This window comes from Meles meles, chromosome 20 (genome assembly GCF_922984935.1).
Source record: "Meles meles chromosome 20, mMelMel3.1 paternal haplotype, whole genome shotgun sequence".
NCBI lineage: Eukaryota > Metazoa > Chordata > Mammalia > Carnivora > Mustelidae > Meles > Meles meles.
In genome coordinates this window covers 52,664,292-52,680,226 of record NC_060085.1, presented here as the reverse complement: position 1 = coordinate 52,680,226, position 15,935 = coordinate 52,664,292, and the positions used below count along the sequence as shown (strand labels likewise).

Genomic DNA, 15,935 nt, shown 5'->3' with positions numbered 1-15,935 from the left:
CTCCTTCAATTTAAAAATTACTACAAAAGCTACAGTAATTAAAATAGTGTGCCACCTGCATAGGAAGCATATACACACCAAGTCCATAAATAAACCCTCACATACATGGTCAAATGATCATAGGTGCTAAGATAATTCAAAGCGGGAAGTACAGTTTTTTCAATAAAAGTGCTGAAAAAATTGGATACCCACACATACATGAAATGAAATTGAGCCCTTACTTTTAGCAGTATACAAAAATTAACTCAAAGTGAATCAACAACCTAAATTTAAGAGCTAAAACTATGAGACTCTTAGAAGAAAACGAAGGGGAAAATCTTCATGACTTTGAATTGGAGAAAGGTTCTACCTAAGTATGACACCTAAAGAGCAGGTAAAAACAAAACAAAAACAGATAAACTGGGACTTCATCAAAACTCCAGGAGTAAAAAGACAATGTACAGAATGGGAGAAAATATTTGCCCATCATGTATCTGATAAGGGACAATACCCAGGAAGTATACAGGATCCGTATACATCAACAACAACAAAAAAGCAACTGATTAAAAAAAAAAGAACAAAGGACATGAATAGACATTTTCCCAGATAATATATTCAAATGACCAATGAGCAAGTAGTAAGATTTCAACATCATTAGTCTTTAGGGAAATGCAAATCAAAACCACAGTGAGACAATACTTCACATCCAGTAGGATGGTTACAGCTAAGAAATGGAAAATAAGTGATGGTGAGGTTGTAAAACCGTGGCGCCCTCAATTGTTTGTGGACCCATAAAATGGTGCAGCTGTTGCAGAAAATGGTTTGGTGGTTCCTCAAAATATTAAACACAGAATCAACCTATGACATAGCAATTCCACTCCTAGACATAGACCCCAAAGAATTGAAAATAGGGACTCAAACAGATACTTGCATACCAGTGGTCACAGCAGCACGATTCACAATAGCCAAAAGGTGAAAAAAGGCCACTGTCCATCAATAAATGAATGTACAAATTAAATGTGGTATATACATGCAATGGAATGCTAGTTAGGTTTTATAAAAAGGAATGAAGTTTGATATATCTTACACCATGGATGAACCCTGAACAGATAATTCTAAGGTGACATAAACCAAATAGAAAAGGATAAATATCGTATGGCTATTTTTTTTAAGCTTTTTTTTTTTTTTTAAGATTTTATTTATTTGACAGAGATCACAAGTAGGCAGAGAGAGGGGGGGAAGCAGGCTCCTTGCTGGGCAGAGAGTACGATGCAGGGCTCAATTCCAGGACCCTGAGATCATGATCTGAGCCGAAGGCAGAGGCTTAACCCACTGAGCCACCCAGCCACCCTTCATATGACTATTTTTGAAATTTAAATTCTATTATTACTATTTTTTTTTTAGAGAGGGAGAGAGAGAATTTTAAGCAGGTTCCACGCCCAGCAGGGAGCCCAATGCAGTGCTCAATCTTATATCCCTGAGGTCATGACCTAAGCTGAAATCAAGGGGAGGATACTTAACTGACTGAGCCACCCAGGCGCCCCTCATATGACTATTTAAATGAGGTACCCAGAACAGGCAAATTCAGAGACAGGAAATAGACTGGAGGTAACAAGTGGCTGGAGGAAGGAAAATGGGGAGTTATTGCTAAATGGGTAGAGTTTCTGTTTGGGCTGACAAAAAGTTCTGGATATAAACAGTGGTAAGAGTTACACAACATTCTTAATGAAATTAATGCGACATAAAAATGGTTAACATAGTAAAATTTGTTATGCATATTTTACAATAATTAAAAAATAAAATAATGATGCAGCTCTATATTACTGATGCAAAGCCATCTCCAAAATATACTGCTAAATGAAAGATAGATGCAGAACAAAAGGGGAAGAAGTGGAATATAGGTAAATACAAATTTGCTAAATGCTCAGAACATCTCAGAAAGCTATAAGGTAGAAAGCAGAAAGGTATAAACAAATTCATAAATGCTCAGGACATCTCGGGAGGACAGAAATGTCTCAGGACAAACTCAGAAAGTGATTGCCTCTAGAGAACCAGATGCCTGAAGACTGAGAAGGGGAAGACTTATTTTTCACCACGTCTTATATCTTTTGAATTTTGTGCTGTATATGTATTTTACCTAGCCCACCTCCTTTTTTTTTTTTTAAATTAACAAAAGGTGTTGGTTGTTCAAAGTTACAGTCCAGTATGGATTACTGCCACAGGGTGGCACTAAAGATACAAAAGAGCAACAAGTTCTGATTGTAATGCAATCTCTTGTTTTAGTCCCTTTGCCTGACTTCCTCAGCAAATGGTGACCACCAATGAAAGCAAGCCCAGATAAGTTCACATTAGATGTAGAGGTTCCCTAGAAAATAAGGCAACACTCTGTGTCCCCACAGCACTCAGTATAGAACCTGAATATCTTTTCTTTTTTTTTTAAGATTTTATTTATTTATTTGATACAGAGAGACACAGTGAGAGAGGGAACACAAGCAGGGGGAGTGGGAGAGGAGCAGGGAGCCGATGTGGGGCTCGATCCCAGGACCCTGGCATCATGACCTGAGCTGAAGGCAGACGCCTAACCGTCTGAGCCACCAAGGGGCCCCCTGAACAGCTTTTCTTACTCAGTTCCCTAGTCAGCTGATTACAGACCCATTTCTACCCTAATAGACTAAGCTATTTGAGGGTAGAAGGTCTAATATACCTACCATCTCAATGTTTGGTACACAACAGACACTTAACGTCTGAACATAATTACTCTAGCCTGTGTACTAATAGAAATCAAGTACACAGCCATGGTCTGAGCTGTAATTATGTTCAGTGAATTTCAATTAAAGAAGCTAAAACTTTTAAAGGTTTCTCAACACACTGCCTGTTACCTGGATGTGACTGCTGGCTTCATGCTGTTTGCTAAATGCCAGTGTGCTGAGAACAAAGAAGAGTTTTCGTATCTGCTGAGGGGACATATTATCCAGATAATCTAAAATGCCCTATGGAAAAAAAAATACCAACAATAAGGTTAGCCACTGATATTTTCCTCCATCAAATAAAAAAAATTAAAATCCTTGTAAGAGGCATAAGAAGCACCCGGACAGCCACAAAAGCTCAAGTTCTCTCAAGCTGTGCCCAGAGGCCAAAGGGTTAGTCATCCTAACATACCTCTTAGTTCTCCCTATTCTTCTTCGTCCTTTCCTTCTTAGCGAAAACAGTACTCTGTCAAAAGTTACATCTCTGACCTTACTGCTTATCATAACATCCCTTTCGGTTTCCACGCCATGAATTACTTATTCTTTTTCTACAGATGTGGAAGCAGTCACAAGGGAAAAACTTTTTAACGTTGGGCAAAACCTCAGCTTTCTCATCCTTAATATGGGGATAACTGACCTACAATTACCTTTCAAAGCCCAGACCTGATTCTGTCAACCCCCTGTGAAAAGTCTGTGATAGCTCTCTACGGTCTATAAAATCAAGTTGAAACACTTGAGCGTGGTATTTGAGACCCTTCATAATCTGACATGTCCTATGTCTTCCCAGCCTCACCTCCCACCACTTCTCACCATATGTCCCATTTGCCAACCATGCTAGTCTACTTGTTATCCTTCAGGTATACCATGGACCGGATGCCAATTTGTTTCTGTTTAAACTGTCCTCTGCCTAGAGGCACTTCCTGTATTTTCTCTTATTGAACCATGCCCAAACTTCAAGAATTATTCAAATCTACTCTTTGAAGAAGCAGTAGTACTTGAAGAAGTACCCAGTTTCCTAGGCCAAATTATTCTTGCTCTGGTACATCTATAGCACTTAATCTTCTTAGGGATTTCTCATGTTGTATCTACAGTGACTTGTTTATGTGTTTTACTATCACCAAAGGTAAGAACTAAGTCTTATATACAGAGCACCCAGAATAGAGCCTGCATATAGGTACAAAGAAGTATTTGCTGAATGCATTTATACATAAATGAGTTATCTTTTTTCTACTATTTGCCCATTACCCCACCTCCTTCCCACCCCCTCCTACCGATTGTAGTGCTCAATATCTAGAACACAAATTAAATTGCTGCTAATTAACAGATGTCAGATATCTCTCAAATACATGCAAGAAAGAAAAATGACTCAAAATATGTCACCAGAGGGACACATACCTTCACAAACACAGCATTCAGCCTCATAGCAGAAGGGTTTAGAACTACCAACTCCAGGAGGACATCCAATGCAGTATCAACTTCAGCTTCATTCCCGCTGCAGATATGAGTCACTAGGGCACCAACTACTTCCTACACGGTAAAGAGTCAACAGGATAGTGTGAATGAAAATATGACATGGCCATCTTGAAAGGGTTAATGCTTGAGACCATTCTAATCTCAACCTACCCTACCTATCCCATTGTCTATTATCTACTTTTCATTAATGTTGTTTTCAGGAGGTTGAGGATTATGTCAATCTAATTACACAACCATCCACTCCTGACTTATTTCCTAATATTTATCAGTGAGCACTAGGTAAGCCCTCCTGGTTTTGCTTCCTGGCATACTCTTTTTCTTTTTTCATACGGGTAAAATACTACCCTTTAAGTTATGGTTATACTTAATCTGTTAAAATTTACTAAAAAGATGGAACTCAGGGAGCCTGGCTGGCTCAGCTGCAGCATGTGACTCTTGATCTCTCAGTTGTGGGTTTGAGTCCCATGTTGGGTGCAGAGATACTTAAAAATAAAAATTTTTTTTTTTTTCAAAGATTGTATTTATTTATTTGACAGAGAAAGACACAGTGAGAGAGGGAACACAGGCACGGGGAGCAGGAGAGGGAGAAGAAGCAGGCTTCCTGCTGAGCAGGGAGCCTGATGTGGGGCTTGATCCCAGGACTCTGGGATCATGACCTGAGCCGAAGGTAGACGCTTAACGACTGAGCCAGCCAGGTGCCCTTCAAAATAAAATCTTAAAAAAAAAAAAAAAAAAAAAAAAGATGGAACTCAAGAAGCTCAAGGTTTTAAAGGTTTTTACAAGTTAGACTTGTATATTTCAAGCAAACATGAGCCATGATAGTATCTCTCGGACATTAAGATGGTTCCAGAAAAATATCTTGTATGCCATTCTCCCTTTCCTTTATACTGCTGCTCCATACTGAATCATATTATTTTCTCAACTGCAGCAGCTAGCTCATGCCAGCTGAATCTATTGCTCTGTTTTAAATTTTTTAAATTTTGTCTTTATTTTTACAAGTTCCATTAAAATGTTTTGACATTGTTAATAGTATGTTTAGCATGTACAAAAAAATACAAAGTAAGACACTCTGTTGATTTCATAATCACTTTCCACAAGCAGAGCCTCCCCTCTCTGGATATGTGCTATTAAATTTTATGTCTCATGTTCATGGGAATAGGGTTACGCCCTCAGGCATTTCTCCTTCATGTGTTTTTCTCCACAATTTTTTCTAGAGAACTCCAGGATCAACTGGCAGCTGATCATTTGCAGCTAAATTTTAAAATTGCTCTTTCTGTATACTATGAAAGCTGCCCAATAACCCCAGCCCTTTTAATCATGGTTTATTTAAAACAGACTGGATGTGGAGGCGCCTGGGTGGCTCAGTGGGGTAAGCCTCTGCCTTCACCTCAGGTCATGATCTCAGGGTCCTGGGATCGAGCACTGCATCGGGCTCTCTGCTTAGCAGGGAGACTGCTTCCCCCTCTCTCTGCTGGCTTCTGCCTACTTGTGATCTCTCTGTCAAATAAATAAATAAAATCCTAAAAAAATAGACTGGATGTGGACCTTCATTTTCAAGTCAGAGAATTTTAGACCTCAAAATGCAAAGTTAGATCCTCAAGTCCAGTCTTCCTTATTTTATTAAGACTAGGACTACAACTAAGTTTTTCCCAACTCCCAGTTCAGATTTCTTTTTCCTTCAATGTCTTCCAACCAACAAGAAACATCATGTTACATGCAAGTCACTTGGAATTTTATTTCTTCCTGTTCCCTCCTTTCCAAAATAAACATTTCGACATACCTGCTGACAGTAAGTGTCAAAAAACTTAAATGCATATTTGTATAGGAGACTGCCAAACAAAATGATACTCTGGTCGAGGGAGTGCAACAAACACTGCGCCAATGACAGAATAGATGGGCAAATATCCTTAAGGACCTTGAGGGGGTGAAGAGGAGACAAAAAAAAAGAAGCTGTGGGAGAAATTTAGTTATTACAGAACCAAGACTTGCTGACCCTTATAGGATATCAGAGTTTTCCTCACCAACTCTCATTTTAACTTAAGGTAACATAATCTTTGTTTTACTCAAAATTATCTTTCATCATTCTGTTTTTTTTTTTTTTCTTTTTCTTTCATCATTCTGAGTTCTTGCTTAGGATCAATGGGATTCGATGTATGGATAAGAAGTGACCTGGAAGCTGAAGAAGTTAAAATTATAAGCCTAATAGCATTGTTCCTATCTGCCCAATTTGGGACTAGAATCCAGATCTTTTTTTTTTTTTTTTTAAATTTTTGGAGAGAGTGAGTGAGGGATAGAGCACAAGTCGGGAAGGAGTATAGGGAGAGGGAGAAGCAGATCCCTGCTGAGCAGGAAGCCTGAGGCAGGGCTCAATCCCAGAACTCCAGGATCACAACCCGAGCCAAAGGCAGATGCTTAACCAACTGAGGCACCCAGGCGCCTCTTAAATCCAGATCTTCTAAATCCCAACATCCTCACTCAATCATACTACCTCCCTGGGGATATACTGGGTCTGCTCTACCTTGGTTATGATTTCAAATCAATCTATAAGGTTCAATACCAATTAAATTGATTTCTTCTGAGATCAAAAAGAGAACTGATCACGTCTTAGCAACTGGGCAGAAGATGGACATTAATGGACCCAAAGAAAATAACCAGTTTTAAGTCCAGTTTCTTTATTGATACCATCACAATAGATAAAAAAATCTTAAATTAAGCCCTGAATTGGGTATAATGCTTTGCTGAGGAAAATGCAATAAAAAATTATATATGGGGCACCTGGGTGGCACAGTCGGTTAGGTATCCAACTCTTGGTTTTGGCTCTGGTCATGATCTTGCCCCCACTCTCTAAGATAAATAAATAAATCTTTTTTTTTTTTTAAAGATTTTATTTATTTATTCGACAGAGAGAGATCACAAGTAGATAGAGAGGCAGGCAGAGAGAGAGAGGGAAGCAGGCTCCCTGCTGAGCAGAGAGCCCGATGCGGGACTCGATCCCAGGACCCTGAGATCATGACCCGAGCCGAAGGCAGCGGCTTAACCCACTGAGCCACCCAGGCGCTCAGTAAATAAATCTTTAAAAAAATATATGATTTCTGCCTTCTGGAAAATTATAGCCCAAAACACATACTATTGCCAGAAATAAGCACAGAAAGGACTGTAAGATAAAATAATAGAAACATTAAATTCATTTCTAAATATAAAATCTTAAGACCCAACTGTATATTCTCATTAGCACCTAAGTCAAGCCCCAAACTACTGGTTATCCAGCTTTTTAGGAAGGTATACGCTATTAATATCCTGAAAATTCACCAGGAAATACTGTTCTTAACTTACAAAATTCTAATCAAATGGTTTATATTTCAACAGAAGAAAATCACCCAAGAGTCACAGCACTGAATGGCCAAATAGGGATGGTTCAAAAGATGCATAATTATGTCTCTGTTAGCATTCTTCTGGTCCTGTTTTCCTCAGGGTTTTTAAAAACTGCTTAGAACAGGATATAGAAGCAAGTTTGTCAAAGCTACGGACCACAAAGGGCTAAGTAATTAAAATGATTAATGCAAAGTTAAGATTTTAAAGTCTCAATGCACTTGAACAATGGGCCGAAACTAACATGAAGAAACTTTTATATGGGAGCTACAAAGCCTTCCATTTTAAGTTAAAAATCAAGTTATACAAGAATGTAAAATTAGAAGACCTGAACTAAAACATTCCCTGTTAAAAAAAAAATTGGGGGTTTGAGTTTAATCAGTTCAACATAAATCAATTTTGTCACCTTTTTTCTAAAAAGATGAGACACCAGTCTTGGGTTGGTTTTATTAACAGTACAACATCTCAATCAAGGTAAGTAAGAATCCTATTATATTTTGAAAACACACTGAGCTGTCAAAAATCAACATCCAGCAAAGGCAGTATTGTCAAGATTTCCACACTGAATAAAAAAGGTTAAAAATGACTTCTCTATAACTTTCAGACTAATGTTGTGAATTCTCTGCCACTTACCAAGTCATGAATATAGAATGTAGACTGCAGCAGCTGTTCTTGAAAGCAGCCTGATCGAATCTTATTTCTTAGCACCCTCTCAATGTACTTCTTTGTCTGAGTGTTGGTGCTATAGATGATGAGAAGCATTGCCAAGTCAAAAGTCTATTGTCAACAAAAATGACAACAGAGAAAGAATTTAATAAATCAGTACATTTATTGTCGTGACATAGTAGCTCACAACTTTTTCCCATGAAAACACAGAAGGGGTGATACTTATTTGCTCAACACACTCCCATGGGAGTATCTACTTTTTTTGTCACAAAACCTACAAATTTTTTCAGAGAAATAAAGTGCTATAACTATTAACCACTATTATCTTTTATGAAAACACTGGAATATAAGCTGAATTAATATTATTACAGAAAAAACTCTAAAGATCTATATATTTATTAAAGAAAAATCACTTGCCAACCACAGTATATATTTCATTATTATTAGGAAAACTACTTTCTGAAAAGTTGGAAAGACTGTAAATGCCTGTCAATATGAAAAAAATAAAATTCTGACAGTCATTTTTGGAATATTATACAGCCATTAAAATGAATGAGCTAGGGGCGCCTGGGTGGCTCTGTGGGTTAAGCTTCTGCCTTTGGCTCAGGTCATGATCTCAGGATCCTGAGATCGAGCCCTGCATCAGGCTCTCTGCTCAGCAGGGAGCCTGCTTCCCCCTTCTCTCTCTCTCTGCCTACCTCTCTGCCTACTCGTGATCTCTCTCTCTGTCAAATAAATAAATAAAATCTTTAAAATGAATAAGCTAGACTACATTTTTTGACAGACACAACATTGTGAAGTTTAAAAAAAAAAAGCAACCTACAAGACAATAATAATAGTAAGATTTATTTTTGTAAAAACAATATACATAAATATGTTTATTTTTTATTTTTTAAAAAGATTTTATTTATTTATTTGACAGAGATCACAAGTAGGCAGAGATGCAGGCAGAGAGAGAGGGGGAAGCAGGCTCCCCGCTGAGCAGAGAGCCCGATGTGGGACTCGATCCCAGGACCCCGGGATCATGACCTGAGCCGAAGGCAGAGGCTTTAACCCACTGAGCCACCCAGGCGCCCCCATAAATCTGTTTAAATGTAAGAGTAAGAATGCCTGCACTCACATACACATACAGCTTGTATATGAATAGGAAAAAAAAAAAAGTCTGGAAGAATTATCCATGAAGAATGGAACAGAGAGTGAAGAGAACCTTTTTAACATTTTTAACACTTTAACATTTTTTAGATTCCTTGTGGGGTTTTATCTCCACAATTAGCTTGTATTAAGTATGCTTAAAAAAGAAGGTTATAGGGCGCCTGGGTGGCTCAGTGGGTTAAGCCGCTGCCTTCGGCTCAGGTCATGATCTCAGGGTCCTGGGATCGAGTCCCACATCGGGCTCTCTGCTCAGCGGGGAGCCTGCTTCCCCCCCCCCCCCCTGCCTGCCTCTCTGTCTACTTGTGATCTCTGTCAAATAAATAAATAAAATCTTAAAAAAAAAAAAAAAAAAAAAAAAAGAAGGTTATAAAGCAACATCATCTGTCACAATAACTCAGTATTTATTCACTGTAATCAGTTGATTGTATATGTTTGTTTATATTTGTAAATTTCTTTCACGTATTATCAGCATAAAGAATTTTTACCTAGCTTAAAAAAAAGTCAAGCAGTACAAAAAATAAAAACAACTATTCAGAACTCATACAACTCAACAGTAAAACACTAAACAATCCAATTTAAAAGATGAATCGAGGATTTCTTTTTTTTATAGATTTTTTTTTTATTTGAGAGTGAGAGAGGGTGCATGTACAAGCAGGGGGAGCAGCAAGCAAAGGGAGAAGCAGGCTCGCCACAGAGCAGGGAGCCTGACACGGGACTCGATCCCAAGACCCTGGGATCATGACCTGAGCTGAAGGCAGATGCTTAACTGACTGAGCCACCAAGGGGAACAAGGATTTTTTTTTAATGTTTCTTTTTATTTTTCATTTTTAAAGACTTTAATTTTATTTGTTTGACAGAGAGAGAGGGAACACAAGCAGGGGGAGTGGGAGAGGGAGAAGTGGGCTCCCTGCAGAATCCTGATGGAGGGTTTGAGCCCAAGACCCCAGGATCATGACCTGAGCCGAAGGCAGATGCCTAACAACTGAGCCACCCAGGCGCCCCTGCCCACCAAGGATCTTTTTAACATTTTTTCATTTTAGAGAGAGCAAGCACGAATGGTGGGTTGGGGGAAGGGTAGAGGGAGAGAGAGCCTGAAATGGGCCTCCATCTCTGAGATCATGCCTGAGATGAAATCAAGAGTCAGACACTTAAGCACTGAGTTAAGCTCAGACTGAGCCACCCAGGTACCCCTGGGCCTAGATCTGAACAGACATTTTCTCAAAGACATAGGAATGGCCAAAAGACACATGAAAAGATGCTCAACATCACTAATCATCAGGAATGTAAATCACAATGAGATATCACCTCATACATGTCAAAATGGCTATCATTAACAAAAGACAAGAGACAACAAGTGATGCTGAAGATGTAGAGAAAGGGAACCCTTCTGTATTGCTGGTGGAATGTAAATTGGTGTAGCCCCTTTGGAAAACAGTATGGACGTTCCTCAAAAAATTAAAAGTAGAAATATCATGTGATCCAGAAATTCTACTTCTGGGTATTTTTTCAAAATAACTAAAAATTAATTTGACCAAATATCTGCATTCCTACGATCCCTGTACATTATTTACAATAGTGAGGACATGAAAGCAACCTAAGTGAAAAGCCAATGTGGTAAGTACAAAGACACACACAAACACACACCTACCTAGGCACACACAGACACACACTGGAATTTTATTCAGCCATAAAAAGAATGAAATCTTGCCATTTGTAATAATATGGACAGATCTTGAGGGTATTATGCTAAGTGAACTAAGTCAGACAAAGACAAATACTTTATGATCTTGCTTGTATATGGAACTTAAAAAATAAAGAAACAACAAAACAAAACACACAAAAAACTGAATTCATTGACACAACAGATTAGTAGTTGCCAGAGGCAGGGAGGTTTAGTCCGTAGAGCATACAACTCTTGATCTTGGCTGTAATTTCAAGCCCCACGTTGAGTATAGGGATTATTTAAAAATAAAATCTTTAAAAATAAAAGGGTTTTGAGTTCAAGCCCCTCATTGGGTTCCACCCTAGGCGTAGAGATTATTTTAAAAATATACATATATATAAAGACACTGTAGAAGCATATAAAATGTTTATGATATAATGTCAAGAGAAAAAAATCAGAATGCAAAAATTACATAATAATTAGAAATCTGTAAAAACAGGTAAAACAGGTATACAGGTTATACAAAAATGAAAAAAGAAAGAGTTGTATTAGGGTATTTTGATCCTTCCCAAAAAACTGAGTTTTTCATTGTCTAATTCACTATCATAAAAGCTTTTAAAATAGCCACCCAATAATTGGATAATTTGACAGAACCCCACAAAAGAGATTCCAATGAAAAATCCTTAATGGGAACCAAGTAGTACATAAGGAACACAATCATCTGGCTTCTCACAGAAGAAAAAATTTCCATAATTAAGACAGATTCAGTACTACTGCCTTGACAGTGAATGGATGGACTATTTGACTCACTCTGGCCATGTTGACACAGACAAAGGCAAGTAAAACATGGAATGCCATTATCTTGACAATTACATTTGCCAGAAGGAAGGGTAATCAGATAGACACAGGGACCTGACCCATGTCCCAAGTGACTCCTGTCTTCACTTCATCTGTGGGAACTTGGTTCTTTGGGACTGCAACTCACTGTGCTTGTTTGCAATGTTAATATTTCCCCTTATGGATAGCCTGGGTTTATTTCATTGCCAAAATGAGTAGGAAACACTATCTAGCAAGTCATCCCCTCAGACTATCTTCTCCAGACAGCTAATGTTTATTACGCAGCTACAGAAGGCACAGAAGGGACGACTGGAGAGAGTGACAGAAAAGGAAACTAGCCATATAATTAATTTTAAGTCCACAGTACTTAAAATTCACAGTATTATGAGTTTACCTTGTGTTCAGACACTGAGGCAGTGTTTTCAATTGCCTAGAAATAAAAGGGTCACGAAAGTATTATAACACATAAGTACATGTTTCACCTTATTATTATTATTATTAAGATTTTATTTATTTATTTGACAGACAGAGATCACAAGTAGGCAGAGAGGCAGGCAGAGAGACAGGAAGGGAAGCAGCCTCCCTGCTGAGCAGAGAGCCCAACTCGGGGCTCGATCCCAGGACCCTGAGATCATGACCTGAGCCGAAGGCAGAGGCTTTACCTGCTGAGCCACCCAGGTGCCCCTATTATTTTTTTTTTTAAAGATTTTGTTTTATTTATTTGACAGAGAGAAAGATCACAAGTAGGCAGAGAGAGAGAGGAGGAAGCAGACTTCCTTCCGAGCAGAGAGCCCGATGTGGGACTCGATCCCAGGACCCTGAGATCATGACCTGAGCCAAAGGCAGAGGCTTAACCCACTGAGCCACCCAGGCACCCCAAGTTTCCCCTTCTCAGGAGAAGCAATCTGTCCATCTGGGAACCATCATAGGTCACTTCTACTTGACTGATTTTCAACACTTTTATTTCCAGCTACCTTTACTTACATATCCATCACTGATTACCACCTACTCCCTCCTTACGTTCAAAGTCATGAAGATCTCACTCACCTTAATCCAGGCTTCTGAAATGATCTTCTCATATCTAACAGCTGACTTTATTACATCAAAGAGGAGAATAACACAGTCCTGACTGTTGTTTTCTTGATTTCCTGAAGAACTACAAGCAGCAGAGGGGGGGAAAATAATTCTTCCACTTACCAGAGAGGAACCTATAAAATCTGGATTCCTGTTACTAGCCAAATGCCTGTTCCAAAGCCAGCTTCATGTATAAAATGGCTAATAAACTTGTACTGTAGTCTATCTAAGACTGATCTGAATTGCCGGGAGAATACACCCCACCCGCCCACTTACACATGCACACATACATTACATGTACCACATACATATGATTTGAAACACTGTATAGTGATACATGCAAACAATATTATTACCATTATTTGTAGTTCCAAGTATTAAGATCTACTGTCCTGGCTTCAGAATAAATGTCATAAAACTTGCCTTGCCTGTGTGAGAAAAAGGGTAGTAACTGTCAATGACATTATACCTTTGTCGTCCTTTATTTTTCAACTTGCTTTGGGAAGCCTGCAACCGTGATGGCAAAATACAATGCTGAAGATCCAACTTCTCCCGGAGCTCAGAAATTACCTGTGGAAAATAAATATTAAGTTATGTGCTCTGCTCATTCATAGTAGAGAGGCACACTTCGTTCTTTCAATAGAACCATAACAATCCCCTGAAAGACCGAGTAAGAAGAATCACTAAATGTTAAACAAGGCTTTTTATTTAAGATTTTATTTTTAAGTAATCTCTATATACAACATGGGGCTCAAACTCACAACTCCAAGATCAAGGTTCACATGCTCTACTGAATGACCTATGGAGTGCCCCTAGACAAGGCATTTTAAAAAGGAGAGTTGATGAAAATAGTTAATGCAAGGATAGTATGTAATGCCCTTCAAAATTCCAGAATTCCTTGAGGTATTACAATGAAATAGTAAATAAAACTGTGTAATGGCTTATATGCAACAATAAATCTGGCTAGTTCCATTCCATCGCCTGAATACTATCTGGATTAAGCAGCATTATCAGCAGGTTTGGGAACAGGGAAGAATTAGAAGTCATAGTTTTAATAATGTATCTTGATGTATCTTCATCTAGGTACGTCTCTTTTCCAATACTGACTTTCACAAGGGCACCACTGCTATACTCTGTACTCCCAGAGATGTAGCAAGCAATTGGTGTTTGTTGGGAAATAATAGGGTACCTCGAGTGCATCTGCAGCTGTTACAGAATGAAGAATGAACTTGATTATCACAGGTAAATCATCCAGCTTGACAGATAACAGCTTACCCATCACCAACTGGCGGACCTAAACATAAAAAACACAAAAACCTTAAATATTTTTATGTTAATACCTCAACCTGGTACTGACCTGTTAGGTAAAATCAGAAAATCTACTTCTCTCATTCAGTTTTCTCACTTATCATTTAGGAGGAAAAACTCCTCATTTTATTTTCAATTTTATTCCAACTTAGAAGATTTTTTTTTAAAGATTTTATTTATTTATTTTAGAGAGAAAGAGAGATCACAAGTAGGCAAAGAGGCAGGCAGAGAGAGAGGGGGAAGCAGGCTCCCTGCTGAGCAAAGAGCCTGATGTGGGGCTCGATCCCAGGACCCTGAGACCATGACCTGAGCTCAGGTTAACTCAGTGAAGCTGAGGCTTAACCCACTGAGCCACCCAGGTGCCCCCAACTTACAAGATTTTAATTGTTAATGCCACAGTTTCTTCAAAAACAGACAGGTGTTGGGGAAGCTGGGTGGCTCAGTCAGTTAAGCGGCTGCCTTTGGCTCAGGTCATGATCCCAAGTTCATGGGATAGAGCCCCATGACAGGCTCCCTGCTCAGCAGACAGCCTGCTTCTCCTCTCCTTCTGCCTGCCACTCTGCCTATTTGTGCCCTCTCTCTGTGTCAAATTAATAAATAACATCTTAAAAAAACCAGACAGATGATAAATGTAAAAGTGTTATTATCTTATAATTTAGAGCCTGAATTTTCCACTGGCTGAAGGAAGACACATACAATCGTTATTCCTATGAGGAGCAGTGTGTAAATATTATCCAAGATAGAGATTTCCACTAAAACTTACTGCTTTGAAACAGAGCAGCAAATCCATCATACTATGGCATATGAAGTTCATCAAAAAGAAAGAGATGAAATGTCATTCAATATCATTTCAAACATTTTTTAAAGATTTATTTATTTGAGAGAGAGAGAGAGAACATGAGCAGAGGGGAGTGGCAGAGGGAAAGGGAGAAGCAGAATCCCTGCTCAGCAGGAATCCAACATGCAGCTTGATCCTGGGACTTTGGGATCACGACTTTGGGATCACGGACTAAGGCAGATGCTTAACCGACTGAGCCACCCAGATGCCCCTGCATCATTTCAAAATTAAACTTTCATACGTAACTGCTTCATAGCAATAAGCGACTGACATTGGTTCTGGGAGGTAACAAAGCTGGCTCTGTTTCTGGGGAGCGGAGTCCTTCCTACCTGAGACAGGAGCTTCAGGTCAAGTCGGAGGCTGGAAAGGACATCCAGGATAGGAACAGTGAGTGGAGTATTCTCCATTAAAAGGTCACTGTGAATGGTGCAAAAAGAGAAAAGCTATGTAACTTTTAACAGAGCTGGGCAGATAATTACTCAGGAAAACCACTCAGAATATGGGAAGAGAGGACATACTCAGTTCTCACTAAACTTGTTAATAATGTATTTCATTAAAAAAAATTTTTTTTAAAGATTTTATCTATTTACTTGAAGAGAGCGAGCGAGCACATAGGCAAGTGGGGGTAGGGAGAGGCACAGGGAGAAGCAGATGCCCCACTGAGCAGGGATCCCCCCACAACGCAGGGCTCGATCCCAGGACTCTGGGATCATAACCTAAGCCAAGGGTAGGACGCTTAACTGACTGAGCTTCCCAAACATCCCTAAAAATTATTTTGATCTAAAAAAAAATACATGCTTGGGCCATCTGGGGGCTCAGTTGGTTAAGC

At 39.0% G+C, this 15,935-nt stretch overlaps 1 protein-coding gene across 3 annotated transcripts in view; it reads right to left on the bottom strand.

Moving 5' to 3' along the window:
• FANCD2 (FA complementation group D2) overlaps positions 1 to 15,935 on the bottom strand; it is a 58,599-nt gene that overhangs the window by 29,443 nt on the left and 13,221 nt on the right. For 2 of the 3 annotated variants that reach the window (XM_045992389.1, XM_045992392.1), the window contains 9 exons: positions 15,436 to 15,523; positions 14,150 to 14,254; positions 13,430 to 13,530; positions 12,934 to 13,042; positions 12,281 to 12,316; positions 8,202 to 8,345; positions 5,980 to 6,114; positions 4,122 to 4,253; positions 2,859 to 2,969 (listed from right to left, as the gene is read on the bottom strand). In XM_045992389.1, the coding sequence (XP_045848345.1) occupies positions 2,859 to 2,969; positions 4,122 to 4,253; positions 5,980 to 6,114; positions 8,202 to 8,345; positions 12,281 to 12,316; positions 12,934 to 13,042; positions 13,430 to 13,530; positions 14,150 to 14,254; positions 15,436 to 15,523 (961 nt within the window). The remainder of the gene's footprint in view (positions 1 to 2,858; positions 2,970 to 4,121; positions 4,254 to 5,979; positions 6,115 to 8,201; positions 8,346 to 12,280; positions 12,317 to 12,933; positions 13,043 to 13,429; positions 13,531 to 14,149; positions 14,255 to 15,435; positions 15,524 to 15,935) is intronic. The other variant, XM_045992391.1, reaches the window with a different exon arrangement.